Source organism: Vulpes lagopus, chromosome 15 (genome assembly GCF_018345385.1).
Source record: "Vulpes lagopus strain Blue_001 chromosome 15, ASM1834538v1, whole genome shotgun sequence".
Lineage (NCBI taxonomy): Eukaryota > Metazoa > Chordata > Mammalia > Carnivora > Canidae > Vulpes > Vulpes lagopus.
The window spans coordinates 9,769,205-9,784,597 of NC_054838.1; the positions used below are offsets into that span (position 1 = coordinate 9,769,205).

At 50.8% G+C, this 15,393-nt stretch overlaps 1 protein-coding gene across 2 annotated transcripts in view; it reads left to right on the plus strand.

The window, feature by feature from the left end:
• Positions 1-15,393, plus strand: part of USH1C (USH1 protein network component harmonin) — a 45,688-nt gene that overhangs the window by 14,027 nt on the left and 16,268 nt on the right. Inside the window, exons 9-17 of one of the 2 annotated variants that reach the window (XM_041730244.1) lie at positions 1,808-1,892; positions 2,869-2,928; positions 3,088-3,144; positions 3,432-3,574; positions 4,668-4,733; positions 5,108-5,232; positions 9,661-9,710; positions 13,553-13,705; positions 15,270-15,386. In XM_041730244.1, the coding sequence (XP_041586178.1) occupies positions 1,808-1,892; positions 2,869-2,928; positions 3,088-3,144; positions 3,432-3,574; positions 4,668-4,733; positions 5,108-5,232; positions 9,661-9,710; positions 13,553-13,705; positions 15,270-15,386 (856 nt within the window). Of the gene's footprint in view, positions 1-1,807; positions 1,893-2,868; positions 2,929-3,087; positions 3,145-3,431; positions 3,575-4,667; positions 4,734-5,107; positions 5,233-8,465; positions 8,540-9,660; positions 9,711-13,552; positions 13,706-15,269; positions 15,387-15,393 lie in introns of both variants that reach the window. The other variant, XM_041730242.1, reaches the window with a different exon arrangement.

Sequence of the window (15,393 nt, forward strand, 5' to 3'; positions counted from 1 at the left end):
GTACACCCCTAGCCCCTCCCCCTTTCTCACTGCTGCTTCTGAAGAGATGACCTTCTCGGCACCTGATTTCTTTTCTGAGCCTCACAACAGCCTTCCAAGGCCAGAGGGACAGTTTTAACAGGCCCATTTTACAGATGAGGAAGCTGAAGCCCAAAAGCAGACCCACGTTCCTTTGGTGGGCTTCAGTCACTGCAAAAGGAGCCTGTCCAAGTGATGATCTCTGTTACAGTTCCCTGGTCATTTATTACCTTGTGGGCTTCCTTCAGTGGCAGCCAGGGAATTGCAAACAGGCATCAGGCCACGTGGGGTGTTCTTATTAAGCACACAGGTGCCACAGTTATAGATGCAGTTTCCAGCCCCTGCTCTGGCACCTATGAGCTCTAGAACCTTGGACTAGTCCCTTAGCCACTCTGAGCCTAGGATCCCCACAAAACTAGTTGTTATGAGGACAGAGGAGATCACAGAAGTACCAGCTTCGTGCCTAGTAGGTAGTGAGCAGCTGGTAAACGTCAGCTGTTACTAAGTTTTTCAAATTATTCCCATCCACTCACATTTATTTAACACTTTTCTGCCAAGCATAAGTGATATAAAGTCCCTCCTTCCTAAGAGATTACAAGATAGAATATAGTGAATGTGGAAGCCAGCCGCTGAAGAGCTACAGCGTAGAGTGGCAAGCGCTCTGATGGAGTTGTGTTTTGCGTCAGAGATGGCAGATAGATCTCCCGTACTGTGCTATTTCTAATCAATTAGTGGTCGCGGCCTCAAGTACTATGGTTGGCCCTTGAGCAACACAAGGATCAGGGGCGCTGACCCCCTGCGTCATCCCAAATCCATGCATAAACTTCTGACTCTCCCCAAATTTCACTAATAGTGTACTGTGGACTGGAAGCCTTACCGATAACATAAACAGTTGCTTAACACATCTTTTGTGTTTTACGTATTATATACTATCTTCTTATGGTAAAGTAAGTGAGGGAAAAGAAACTGTTGTTAAGAAAATCATAAGGAAGGGGCACCTGGACAGCTCAGTCAGTTAAGCACCTGCCTTCGGCTCAGATTGTGATCCTGGGATTCTGGGATTGAGCCCCGCATTGGGCTCCCTGCTCAGCTGGGGAGCCGGCTTCTCTCTCTCCTGCTGCCCTTCCCGCTGCTTGTGCTCTTTCTCTCAAATAAATAAATAAAATCTTAAAAAAGAAAATCATGAGGAAGAGAAAATACATTTATAGCGCTATACTGTAAGAAATCCACATATAAGTGGACCCATGCAGTTCTAACCCGTGTTGTTCCAGGGTCACCTGTGCTTTGGAAAGAACTGTAAGGCTGTATCTAGATTTGATAGAAAAGAGTGCTGTGATCGATTAGTGATGCCTGCCACAGGTGTGGGAGGAGGAAATAATGGCACAAATGCTGTTCTTGGTGTAGTATCTTAGGAACGCAGAGGAGGGAGCAGCTAGCTGAGGCTTGGGAGAGACTAAGGAGCTTGGTGAGAACCTTGTAGAAGAGATAGCATTTGAGTCTTAAGGAATGAATAGGAAAGTACTAGAAAGAGAGAAGAAACAGCATGTGCCATATATTGGGTGAGGGATTGGATAGCGGGAATCACAAATATTTTTTTTTGTGGCGGTTGCCACAGGGAAATGAGGCTGGACAGGTGAAGAATGGAGCACCACGGGTGCTGAGCCTCCTAGGTGACCTGAGCCTCAGGGGCCAGAGCACAGGACATGCAGGCAGAGAGCACAGGACACTGACAATGAACAATGCTGCAGGGATGAGCGGAGCCTCACCTGATTTCCCATCTCTTCCACAGCATTTCCAGTGGGCCCGTCCAGAAACCCGGCATCTTTATCAGCCACGTGAAGCCTGGCTCCCTGTCTGCCGAGGTGGGGTTAGAGGTGAGTGACCCTGGCACGGCCCCAGTGGGGTAAGGGGTCAGACGATGATCACACAGCGACAGGGGCACGGGCCTTCCCACACAGCCCTCTCCCAGCAGCCACTGGCTATGATTCCTACCCGCCCCCAAGGAAAGCTTCACATTTGACCTTTCTACAGTCTCCTCCAGCTCCAAGAGCCTTTGCTCCTGAGCTTGGGAATGTAGTAATAATAAAGAATTGATGTTCACTGAGTGTTTCCTGGGTCGGACATTGTTCTAAGTCCTTTAAAATTTGCAAGAACTCTGAGAATTAGGTAGTGTCATTATCCTCATTTTACAGATGGAGAAACTGAGACTTGGAGAGAGTATGTGATTTTTCACATCGTGTAATAAGTGATAATAAGATCGTGTAATAAGTGTGATAGGGCTGGGATTCAAACCTAGGTGGTCTGAGGCCAGAGCCAGAGCTCTTACTCTCTACTCTGGACAAGTTACCTCCTGTTGCTATGCTTCAGTTTCCTCTCCTATAAAATGGGGGCATAGCCTTCCTTCTAGGGTCGTTGTGTGGATTAATTCATTAAGCGAATTAATACATATACTTCAAACAGTGCCTGGCACATAGTAGGTGATTGATGGATGTTAGCTGTTATACAAATTATTATCATGGCTCAAAACAGCCTCAGCTATATGAGAAACCAAAGGGCTCCTGTGTCTACAAGCTGATTTATGACATTTTTGAAGCAAATGTCATAAATTAAGCCAAAGGAATGAACCCCTAGTGGTATAATATGTGACCACTGATAAAAGAGACATGAGGTGGATGCACCTTGAGAGGATCCCATCAGAGCTTTCTAACTGCTGTGTTCATCAGGAAGAGTTGAGGTGCAGCCACTTGAAGGCTCAACATCTGACCCTGGCCACCAGGGGAAGCCCTTCGTGCAGATGAGTAGGTTTACAGATAGTGCAAACACGCTGACCCTTCTCCCTTTCTACACCAGGCAGGGGACCAGATTGTCGAAGTCAATGGCATCGACTTCTCCAACCTGGACCACAAGGAGGTGAGAGGTGGGGTATTCAGCTACTGGTCGTTTTCATGTCTGCCCTCTACTTCTCGTGGCCCTCTCTCCCTGCCGCGGTCTGAGACCATCTGTGCTCTCTAGAGACTTTGACCACCCTGATCTGTCAGTCTTCAGCCAACTGTCCGCTTGTCCCCCCAGGCCGTGAACGTGCTGAAGAGTAGCCGCAGCCTGACCATCTCCATTGTAGCTGGAGCTGTAAGTCCAGGATGACCCGGTAGGGGGCCCCTAAACCCTGACCTCCAGCCCCAGCCATTCAGACCCCTGATCTCTGTCACACACTCCCGGGAAAGGCCAAAGGGTCTCTATTCCTGAAGCTCTGAGAGAGCAGAGGGAGAGATCTCTGCCCAGCCAGGAGAAGCTTGCTCAGAGACAGCAGGAGCCACAGTGAAGACAACCTGCATCTTGGTCCCCAGGGCTGTGGCAGTGGGTGCCCAGGTTCCTCCCCAGGAGACTGAGTAAGGGGCCTCTTTTCACTCCCTGAGGGCCGTGAGCTGTTCCTGACAGACCGGGAGCGGCTGGAGGAGGCACGGCAGCGTGAGCTGCAGCGGCAGGAGCTTCTCATGCAGAAGCGGCTGGCTATGGAGTCCAACAAGATCCTCCAGGAGCAGCAGGAGATGGAGCGACAGTAAGTGTGGCCAGCCCGGATGCTCCTCCCCGACCCTCCCTGCCCACTGAGTCCTGGGCCAGATTCATCCTGCCCCCCTGAGGCCTGTCTTCAGATCACATGGGTTCAGTGGTGGTCCGTGCAGCCATCCCTTGCTGCCAGACCACCAAGCTCTTCCCTGCAGCTGAGGTGAGCCCCTGACTTCCAAAACCCACAAGTATGGAAGATGAGGATGCTATTAGCACTAAGTAGCTAACATTTGTTGAGTATCAGTCATGTGGCTGGCCTTGTGTCAGGGCCTTGTTCACGTTTTACTTAATTCCTACAATAGCTCGGGAAGATAGATGATATTCACCCATTTTACAGGTGAGGAGACTGAGAGGTCTTAACTCAGAGAGGGTAAGCCACTTGTGAACAAAGGCACACATGGCTGAGCTGGGATTCATACCTGTCTGTGGTAATAAGGCCTCTCTTCCTGGAGTTGATCGAGATCATGGACTGAAAGAATAAATGGTGTGAGCCATTCACACACACACACACACACACACACACACACACACACACACACTGTCAACTCCAGATACATTCTAAGAGTGTAAAAGGAATTTGGGAAAGGAAGGTGAACAGGATCTTCACCTCTTTTCTCCATCACAGAATGAGCCTGGAGAACCAGCCCTGGTGGTACCTCTGCCCATTGCCCTGGCCTTGGCCAGCAGCCCTGACTACATGGGGCCTAGGGTCCTCTTCCTGGAGGACCTCACTCCAGCCAGGCCCTGCCTGTCATCAGTCACTTTATCTAAGTGTTTGGAGGTAGACACATAGAGTGGGGCCTGTGTTGATCTGCCTCCCATCCCTGGCATCACAGAATCTCCGCTCAGCAGTGCCAGACAAAACCATACACGGGGCCCAGATTTTGTTGGACCTGTTTCCCCAGCATCCAAATCTGGTCCAGGCATCCTTGGATGGGAGCCTGGAAGAAAGATTTTAAACCTTTCTCAAATCAGGAATTAGCTCCAAGGAAGAGTTAACTTCTCTCGCGTAGTCTCCAGCACGCCATCTTGGATGTTCTATGTCTCTTGCATAGACTCCAACATGCCATGAATTTGTGTTTCAGAAGGAAAAAGGAAATTGCCCAGAAGGCAGCAGAGGAGAATGAAAGATACCGGAAGGAGATGGAACAGTGAGTGCCTGGGTCCCCATGCCTGCACACACGTGTCAGTGTGCAGACATGAGTGTGCTCTCGGGACTGTGGCCAGCCAGAGGCCACCTCCAGGCCCGGTTTGCCTGGCCCTCTTGTCCCCTGGTGGATCGCCTTTATCTGTAGCCATTCCATAGTTCTAGCCATCGTGTTGGGGTAACTAGAACGTGGTCTTGTAATTCCCAGGGTAACATTCACACTCAATGCAGATTACGACGAGTACCAGGGACTTTGTTTTCTTCAGCATAGCTAGAGCCACGTGACCTCTTCCCGGGCTGTTTAGGGTTTCCCAGTAGACAGAGGGCGGGCCTGTAAAAATCCTGACCCCAGTCACAGGCATGGGGATCTTATTTCAGGATTGTGGAAGAGGAGGAGAAGTTTAAGAAGCAGTGGGAAGAAGACTGGGGCTCAAAGGAACAGCTGCTCTCACCTAAAACCATCACCGCAGAGGTGCACCCAATACCCCTTCGCAAGCCTAAGTGTACGTATCATGTGCTGCGGGAGGGGGCTTCCTTCTGGGGCCTGGGGTTTGAGGAGTATGTAGAAAGAGATGCTGGTCTTCCTCCACTCACCACCACTTCCCCAGGTGAAGAGTCCGTGGCTCCTTGGGCTGCATCTTCTTCATGGAGGGGCAGCCATGTGCCGGGGCACTGGGATCTGTCTGCCCCCCTGTCCCCGGGGGCCTGCTGCCAGGCTCTCTCCCACAACACAGATTTAGGCAGGTGGACCTCTCCCCATGCCTTTGCGCTGCTGACCAGGGAATGGAGAGCTGTGGCAAAACTGAGCTGCTCATGGGATCATCATCTCAGTTTGCTGGGTGTCATGTCCACATCCCACCTGATTCTGAGTCAGAGCGGGGTACAACAGCAGCCAGAAAGAGGGGAAATGCTCATGTTAGAGAAGACTCTGGTGGTCCAGGGCTGATGGGTACTGTGGGGAGAGCTGACCTGAAATGCCCCTGCCACCTGCATCCCTGTGTGTAGGCAATGGTCATATCCCTTCAGGGATGGAGTCAGGAAGAGGACTGAGACCCCTCTGAGACCCAAACTGTGGCCATCCTGGGGCCTCAGCTCCCTCTGCCCTTCACCCCTCCTTCATCTATCCTGGGTTCTTACCTCCAATTTCAGGCCAGGCCTCCACCACCTATTCCCTTGTCCACCTGCTCTCAACCCCAACTGGCAGGATGTCTCTTCAAGGGGCAGCTCACACCACCAGTGCAAAGTGGGGGCTCAGTCTCCATGCTTCTCCAGTCGGCTGGTGGTAGAAAGCCAAGTAAGGTAGCTTGGGGGCCGTAGTAATCACGAGTCCAGGATTCCAGATTGAGCCTTACTCTCACTTTACATGACAAAGGGCCAGTTCTAATGTGGCTGATTGTGCCCAGCTGACCTGGGAACCTGTAGATACGGGGTGAATCTATATACTTAAGAACCAAGATTCCCCATCTCTCCTGTGTCACAGCCATTTGGCATCTTGTGATGGGGTCTGGACAACTCTGGCCCCAACTTTGGATCATACCTGAGCCCTAGAGGGACGTCATCTTGCCAACACAGTCCACTTGGGTCAATGAAGAGGTTGGACAGGGCATCTGGGTGGTCCCATTTCACCCTCCCTGGGGCGAGGCAGATACCTGCCAGCACATTCCTTCCTGGCAGCAGGGTATGGTGTCATCTCAGGGTCCTCTCAGAAGGACAAAGCGAGCTCTCATCAGCCTCCCCCCTGACATTTGGTATTAGTTGAGGATGTGGCCAGAGCTAAATTCCTGGTGAATAATCTGTGTTTTAGACAGGGAGCTAATTTGCTCTTATGAGTGAAAGAGGAGCTTCAGAAGGAGAGAAATCGATTTTAATTGCTTCTCATGAAAGTAATCCTAGCCAATTTAGTACCTTTCTAGAAGTTGGGTCTTGGCTTCAAAGCAAACACACCCTCTCAGGAACTATAAAAAATAAAAACCCTTTCTCTAGCTAGCTATTTATTTAGTGCTTTTAAACCAAATCAATCTTCTTGAATAAAGGAGCAAGAACTTTCCCTTTGCTTGAAGATATAAATGTTTTCTGACGAATGTGCAAAGCATGGGATTAATGCCCCAAGCCTGCCTGCCTGAGCTGGGGCAGCTGCTGCTCCCATCCATCCCCCATATGCACTGGCAATTCCATCTTGTTGGGAAATAAGTCAGGAGATGCAGGAAGGCCTCCGAGCCAGCTCCATTCTTGCCTCTCTCCCCATCCCTGGGAGGCTGGAACAGTCCATGTTGTGCTGGGCCACCAGGGACCAGGCCACTGCTGGCTCCTCCCTGGCCACTCTTTAGCTCTGGGGCCCAGTTAGCCAACAGGTTATACCTGACTCAGGGCTTTGTGCCCGTGAGAGGCAGGGGCACACGTTTTTGAGCAGACAGAAAAGAGTGTGGAGCATCTCTTAGCCTGAAAAAGGAAACCCCTCATCCTAACGATGTGCATGGAACTGGCTGCTCCTCTCACCATCACTGTCCCAGGGGCAATGCCTGCCTCCCCATGGCCGACCCAGCAGAACCCCAACATTCTGCTGACCCAGGACAGATTGTCACAGAGGCCCCAGGAGAGCTCTCTTTACTCAAAGCAGTGAGGGAGAAGAATTAAGGATCCCAAAGTTGAAAGGAGCTTTGGGAGATGAAGAGGTTTAAATAAGATATTTCTAGGCTTTTCTCTCCGTCAAGGACCCCATCAATTAGCCTCTGCCCCCAACAGACCCCAGGGTTTAGAAGTTGAGATTTTTTTCCTATCAAACCATTCAGTAATTATTGGTCTTCCTATTGTTTTATTAAGGAGTCCTTCTTGTTTGCAAGAAAGCATCAGTGTTCCACTGTTGAGTAAACACAAATTGAGCTGAAAGCAAAGGAACTTAACTTACAGCCTTTTCATAGATGAATGGGCAAGTCCTTCTAATTAATATCTGAAATATGAATAAGCAGCTCACAGCAGAGCCCTGCACTACCTTCCACAGTCCTAGGGAGGCCAAAGTCCGGGTTGGAAATCACTGGAATGGATGCTTTGCCATTCTCCACGTGATGTCAGAATTCACGTCTTCCCTCTACCCTTTGGAATCTCACTTCCTCAGGGTCTCCAACCTGCCCACATAGCTCCAACATCCCCCCGGGGACCCAGAGTTCCCAAGGCGGGAGGGAGCAACCAGGAGGGTCTGTTCTTCCACTGTAAGCACCACTCGCGTATAAGACTCAGATAGTCCCATCCTCTGTCCCTCACATCCCAAGTGTCAACTGAATGCCCTGCAAAAAGCTCCTCACTTGCCTGTCTGATCCAAGACCCCTGATTTTTTTTTTTTTTTTAAGATTTTGTTTATTTATTCATGAGAGACAGAGAGAGAGGCAGAGACACAGGCAGAGGGAGAAGCAGGCTCCCTGCGGGGAGCCTGATGTGGGACTCGATCCCAGATCCTGGGATCACCACCTGAGCCGAAGGCAGATGAGTGCTCAACACTGAGCCACCCAAATGTCCCATCCCCATCTTACAGACAGGAACTAAAGCTCCCGGGGTTGTAAGCCCTGCGTGCACCATCGCAGAGCCAGGCCGTCTTGCTCGGGGCACCTGAGCCTCAATCCTGCCCCTGACCTCACGGTTCCCAGAGAGGGAGGCAGCCAGAGGTCCTCAGGGGAAGCACCACTGGCCTCCCGGTCTCCTGAGTGCCTGTCGGTTCACCAGCCTCCTCTCTTTTCCTGGGTAGCTGATCAGGGAGTGGAGCCCGAGCTTGAGCCAGCAGACGACCCAGATGGAGGCACGGAGGAGCAGGGAGAGCAGGTTTGCCCCCCGCTTTGCTTGCTCCTGGCACGCTGCTCTGCTCCCCTGCGCACCGCCTCCTGCTGGCCCTGCAGACACCCGGCTCTGGGCGGCCTGCGCGGCGGCCACCAGGGCACCGTGCGCAGCCCATGTGAGCCCAGCTTAGCCCAAGAACTGCATGCAACACCTCCAGACAGGACCGGGGCCGAGCTGAAACGTCCGCTGATGCGCACCAGAACTGCTGAGGCAGCAGTTCAGATATTTAAGGATTGCCCTGCCGGAGCCCAGGTCCTTCCTTTGCTGCTCTGGCCTCTCCCCCGGACTCCCTAGGTATCCCCAGATCCAGCAAGGAAGTGGGTAGTACTTGGTCCAACGGAAGGCGTTCGAGATCCTGTTCTAGAACTCAGGCTGGTCAGGGTGGGTGATTCTCTAAGGGATCACTGCCGGCCCAAGGAGTTTGAGGTTCAAGGGGTTTCCCTGTCATGCTGTTGCCTAGGGAAAGCAAGGGGCAGGCGCCCTGGTGATCTGGCCTTAGTAGGGATCTGCTTTTCTGGGGGGCAGATCTGCCCACTGCCACCTGCGCTGCCTTTCCCAGAGCCAACCCCGGCCCGGTCATCGCCGCCTCCCTCAACATCAAAAGTGGGGCACGTGGCCCGCACTGTGACACAAGGCAGCTTTGTTCTGCGTGACAGCCGTTCCAGGCACAGCCCCAGGCTTTCTTTTGTCTGGGGCCATTCCTTGGACAGAAGGATGAGACGGCAGGCAGGAGAGGCCCCATTCTCTTCCGGCAGGGCTCTGCGTTAGCAGGCTGCAGCTGTGGCTTGGAAAAAGCTCACCCTCCCGCAAGGGGGGTCTCCGATTTTCTGGCACCGGCTTCTAAAGCCAGCGCCCCCCGGGGAGAAGCAGTTGGTGGGGCCTGCTAGGGAACCAGGGCCTCTCGCAGGCAGCGCGGGGCCCACCCGCTGAGGCCAGGGGGGCGGAGGGTCAGCGCTCGGGCACCGCTTGGCTGTGGGGGTTGCCAGTGCCACTCGTCAGCTCACAGCGCCCCGCGTTCCCTGAGATGCCAACTCCGGGCTGCTGCCTGCGGATGCTCCAGCTGAGCTGAACTGCATCTCATCTCCTTGTTCTCTGTGTTCTCATAGCCTTTGGGTGGTTTTACCGTTATGATGGCAAGTTCCCGACCATCCGGAAGGTAGGTCGTGAGACTGAGTGCTGTGCCACTTGCCACGGAGTTTGCTGTGGGTCTTGGCCTTTCCAAGAATCGTTGCTTTTCCTGTCAATCCTAACGATGCAATCCGGCCTGTTCACTTGGAGGGGGGACCCTGTCTGCACCTCCCAGGCCAGCTGACATCAAATGGCAGGGCGCCATCACAGAAGCGTTGTGGGGGGAAAGGATTCGTGGGGTGAGAGCTGCCCCAGTACCATCTGGCACCGCCCAGGAGGCACAGGGCAGGGGCAGGGCCACAGCAGGAAGCTTCCACTTTGTTTCTCTTGTCAACTAGAACCAGAGGGCCAAGACCAGAAGCCATGGACAGACAGAGTGAAATATCAGGTTGGGTGTCCACAGCACAGGTTACAAGACCAAGCGTGCCAGACACAGATTGGCTGCCAGGCAGGGATTTGCTGCCTTGAGTTGAGACTAAGAGCCACACCAATCATAATTCCTAGAAATATCTGCATGTGCCAGGGTAATGCATTTTCCTGGTCTCTGGGGCCTTGAATTTTCTCTCTAAACCTTATTACTATATCTCCAGGCCCCATTAGGCTCTCGTCCTTTTTCTTGCTAAATCACTTTGGCATTTGATTATGAAAACGCCGCTGTTAATATCTGTAGATTGGATATTTGAGATGACTTGGCATTTGGAAATCGGGCATCAGCATAAATCTTGGTGAACTAATTTAGGTGTTATCACTCGACTGGGTCTTTCTCACAAGAAATTGGCTCCCCAGAAACCAAAGCAGTGCAGCTAGCTGATCTTGATGATTATATAGCTTCTCCCTGCCTGTAGAATAGGAATATCTGATGTTCCAGAAACATCTACCGGCTTCCTCCAACACAGTAAAAAAATAGCCAGCAATACTATTTCTGACAGAAGTTAGCATCTTTACCTAGGCACACAAATCATCATTTATATGACATTGAATCAACTTAGGACAGAGCACCATGGGGGATTTTTTTTTTTTCTCCCTGCTATGGTCTCAGAAAGGATCCACTCTCATAAGACTGGCTTTTTCATCCTACAGCCTGACTCTGTGGCTTAGGATGTCTCATTGGGTTAGATATCTAATTCTCTATGCACCGTCTCTACTAGAACTCACCTAGAGAGGACAGTGCACATGCACCCGCACACACACACACACATACACAGGATTTCACTGGAAAAAAAAGTAATTAAAAGTAGATGGATAGGTAAAATCTTTTCCAGATACTAATAACCAGGCAAATGTAAGAGAACTAGCATCTCCTACACACACACACACACACACACACATAGACACACAGACACACACACACACACACCTCCCATAGGAAATCCTGTAACTTAGAAGTTGGTGTTGGTAAAGAAGCAGACCTGTTTCCCTCTATTCATTCCTTCAATATATATATTTGTTTTCATTTCACTTCCAAAAGAGAGAAAGACTGCTTCTAGGTAAAGCAAGAGCACATCCACCCCATGTGTCTTTCCTCCCAGATCAAAAGGACTATTTGCCATGAATTGAACTGACAGCTTAAACAGACAATAGAATCACATCCCTCGTGCTGGCTCTGAAAATCCATTGTCACTTTCTCTAGAGTCTGCGACACGCCTTGTCTCCCAGCAGCTAGTCCCCCGGTAGTGCACGTGGCCATCTACAGCCATGATCACCAACGCACAAAATTTCCCTTATTTGAAAAGATAGATTCAATATCTTTTATTCCCAATCTGGCAATAAGTCCTTCTGGGATCCAAGGTCCCCTGGCCTGTAGCCCCACAGAGTCCTCATCAGAGCCTGAAGGGTGCATGGTTCCGACGAAGCTTCTCACTAAATCATGCAAACCAGCTCTACTAGCAGGAGCCCGCTGTCCCCCAGGGGAGGCGGATTCACACGCAACTGTACACTGGGCGCCAGTATGAGGTCAGGAGACTATGCTATGGAACAATTTAACCGCCTGCTTCAGTAAACAGGTGCTGCTTTCTTGGAAGAGGGACAGAAACTGTCCTGTCTGCCCCATCCATGAGCCCTGGCTCTAAAATCTTAGCACTGGTAGTTTTGACGGGGTTTTGTTGTTGTTAACTCATCGAATGGCCGTTCCTATCATGGTGGGCCCTGCAAGGAGTCATGCCCTTATTCAAGCTTCCATTAGGCAGAATGTTTTTTGGCTCCTCTTGGGGGAGATTGGGGTCTGATCTATAACACGATAGCAGGGTTCATCTATCGACTGAGCCGACATGGTAGGCAAGGAACCAAGCAGGACTCTGAGGCAATGAGAATCATTTTCTCAAGTTCATAGACTGCTCTGGGCGTGGGCCTCTATGCCCAAGATGGGGGACCATTTCCAAAGCACATTGCCTGTGCGTGGGAGTAGGGGTTGTGTTTGGGTTTGGAGGCAGGATGACTCCTCATAGATCCATAACTGCACCCCCAAGCCTCTCCAGCTGGGGACAAAGTTTGGTGTCCTGATGCTGAGAAACTCCATTCCTCATTCCTGCCCATGGGTGCTGGGATGATTCAGGAATCCTGAGAGAAGACCCCCCAAAAAACTTGTTGTGGGTGGGGGTGAGCTCAGTGAGCAGGCTAATTTCCTCCCTCCACCCAAATACCCCAGAGTGTTAACTGTCTCTGCTGTGCCCTCTGCTGAGTGCTAGCTCTGTCCTCTGTGCTGTGTGTGATGGGTCTGACCCTCCCTCCTGCCATGCCCCCAGCTGCTGGTAGCTCATCTAGGTGCAGAAGAAAATATGTAGGACCCGGAAGACTCAGGTCCACATCCTGGCACCACCACTTGCTAGATGTTTGACATTGGGCAGGGGACTTCACCTCTCTGAGCCTTGGCTCCTTCATCAAGAGAGCGAGGATGATACCTACATATAAGATAATCAGCATAAATTCCTTGGCACCTAGGCAGTCCTTAAACGTTAATTCTCTTCTTCCTTACTCCTTGGCTTCCTTGCAACCCCATGGGAGAAGCAGCCAGGAAAGCAGGTTTTATGGGTCCAATGCCAACAGGGAAAAATAAGGAGTCTGTTTGCTTTGCATCTCTGATCCCCAAACCTTTTGAATCCTGAGAGTCCGTATAAGGCAGTAAGGCCATCCTCTTCCCCCTCCTCATTTCCTAGTCCTGTAGTTCCTGACTAATCCTCAGTTCAGGAGCCTAGTTCAGAGGGCCTCTATAGGATTAAATGGTCTGGAGCTTAAGCATCAGAGCAAAATCTGATGTCCCTGCCTCTGAGCTTCCAGGTCTGAGGCTGACTCCCACCTCTCACAGCTTAGGACAGAGGATCTCTGCAAATGAGGCCTGCCAGGTCCCCCAGATTTTCTGTAGAACTTCCCAGGATGCATCTCTGTTACCTGAACATGAGACACCTTTCTTTCCAGGTGATGGAGAAGGCATGTACCCAGATACCAGGCCATAAATACTATGTATTTTATTTATATCATGCTTTCATATTTATAAAGCTCCTTTATAGATGTTATTTTATTGGCTCTGATGGCAAGCCTATGGGGAAGGTAGTTCTGTTTTGAAGATGAGGTGAATCAGGCCCAGAGAGGTCAAAGAACTTAGCCAAGGTCACACAGCTAGCTAGTGAACTCATAAGCCAGTTCTTCTGGCTGGCACAGGGCATGTGTCTCCCACTCCACAGTTGGAAGCAGCCTTTTGCCTGCCCTAGACTGGAGGTCCAGTGCCCAGCACAGAGGGGCAGCGCTGGGGGAGGGGCTCACCACAGGGTGGTTTTCTGGCCTTGTCTGTGGACTGAATGCTCTGTTTGCTGTGCTGTGCCAGCCTCAACATGACCTTGTAACCCTTCTCATGTAAACACTGCCACATTTGCTCAGAAAGGAAAGGATAAGAAGAAAGCCAAGTATGACAGCCTACAGGAGTTGAGAAAGAATAAGAAGGAACTAGAGTTTGAGCAAAAGCTTTACAAAGAGAAAGAGGAAATGCTGGAAAAGGAGAAACAACTGAAGATAAACCGGCTGGCCCAGGAGGTATGTGTCCTACTTACAGGCCAGGTGAGCATCCCAGGGACAGAGTTTGGTTGTTCCCCACCATGCTCCTGGGGGACCAGCTCAAGTTGTTTTCCTCAAGTGGAGTCCAAGGATGGAGTGAACCCTGCTCAGTCAGGAATGTGGGATCATCCCACCTGCCCAGGGTCATGGAGACTAGCTTCTGGCTTAGGTGTATATTTGGAACAGAGACTAGACTCCTCGCTCAAGTGTGGGTCTGAGGCTAGCCTCTCTGCCCAGACTGTCACACTTAGGTTAGCCCCTTACACACCTGGCTAGAGGTTTAGTCTGTCCCCACCATCCCAGCCCCCACAGAGTATGAGTCCAAGACTAGGCCTGTCTGGCCCAGGTGTGGCTCTGGAGTCTTTCTCCCTACTCAGGGTATGACTCCAAGGCTAACCCCTCTCTCTGCCTAGACTATAGAACTGAAGTTAGCCTTCCAGCCACCTATCATCAGGTCTAGGTCAGATTGGCCCCTCTACCCAGGTTACGAGTCCAAGGCCAGATTTCTCCAACCTGCCTTGGCTCTGAGAGTATGGGTCTGATGCTCACCCCTTTGTACAGGAGTGGTATCTGAGGCTGTTCCCCAATTAATCAGGCAATGAGTCTGAAGCTGCTTCCATCAACATAGGATATATCTGGGGTGCCTGGGTGGTTCAGTTGACTAGGCATCTGCCTTTGGCTTGGGTCATGATCTTGGGGTCCTGGGATCAAGCCCCATGTTGGGATCACTGCTCAGTGGGGAATTTGCTTCTCCCTCTGCCTGTCCCCACCATGCATGCTCTTGCTCTCTCTCTCTTACTTTCTCTCAAATAAATAAATCTTAAAAAAAAAGGTGGGGGGGGATCTGAGGCTAGGCTTCTTTAACCTGGAAATGTATCTAAGGCTATCCTCTTTAAGACATGACACAAGCAGTCATCTAGCATGGGTAATTCCTATTTCCTAGGTAAGTTAGGTGACCTTAACTCCCTAGCTATTAGAGATGTTATTATTGTTCTGCTTCTCTTTAATGCTCCCATGAATCAGAATGCCAAGCTGATTAGATTATAAAACCAGAGTAATCCTGGAAAATGTGAAGTGCATTAGGTCTGCCATTAGGAACGAATAAGCTACAATATTAAAAATAAAATCCAACTTGTACTTCTGAGGACAAGGCAGCCTGGAGGAGGGAAAAGAGCAAAGTTAAACTTTTGGAATGTGCTAAGAGCCTAAAAAAAGGATCATTTGTGGAAAATCACAAGAACCTCAGAGTTTGTGGGGACCCTGGAAGCCTAATCCCAGCTAGGTCCACACAATGCTACAAGCGCCTCCTCTGATTTGGCCTACAAGTGCCATAAGTCACCCTGATCCCCTAGCACCCTCTCCCTCTTGGTTTCCACCTCTTTTGGGGCCGGGTGGAACAAGCTGAGGTCTTTTCTGGAGAGTGGGTGCACCCAACAGTACTTTTAAAAAGAAGTGGTTCTGTGCTACTGATATGAGTGTGCCACCTTCATGGGACTCAGGTGTGCCCTCTGTCCTCTCCCTTTGCACTGTCCTTGGGTCCTAGGTGTCTGAGACAGAGCGAGAAGACCTTGAGGAATCGGAAAAGATTCAGTATTGGGTGGAAAGGCTATGTCAGACGCGCCTTGAGCAGATTTCCTCTGCTGATAATGAGATTTCAGAGGTAACAG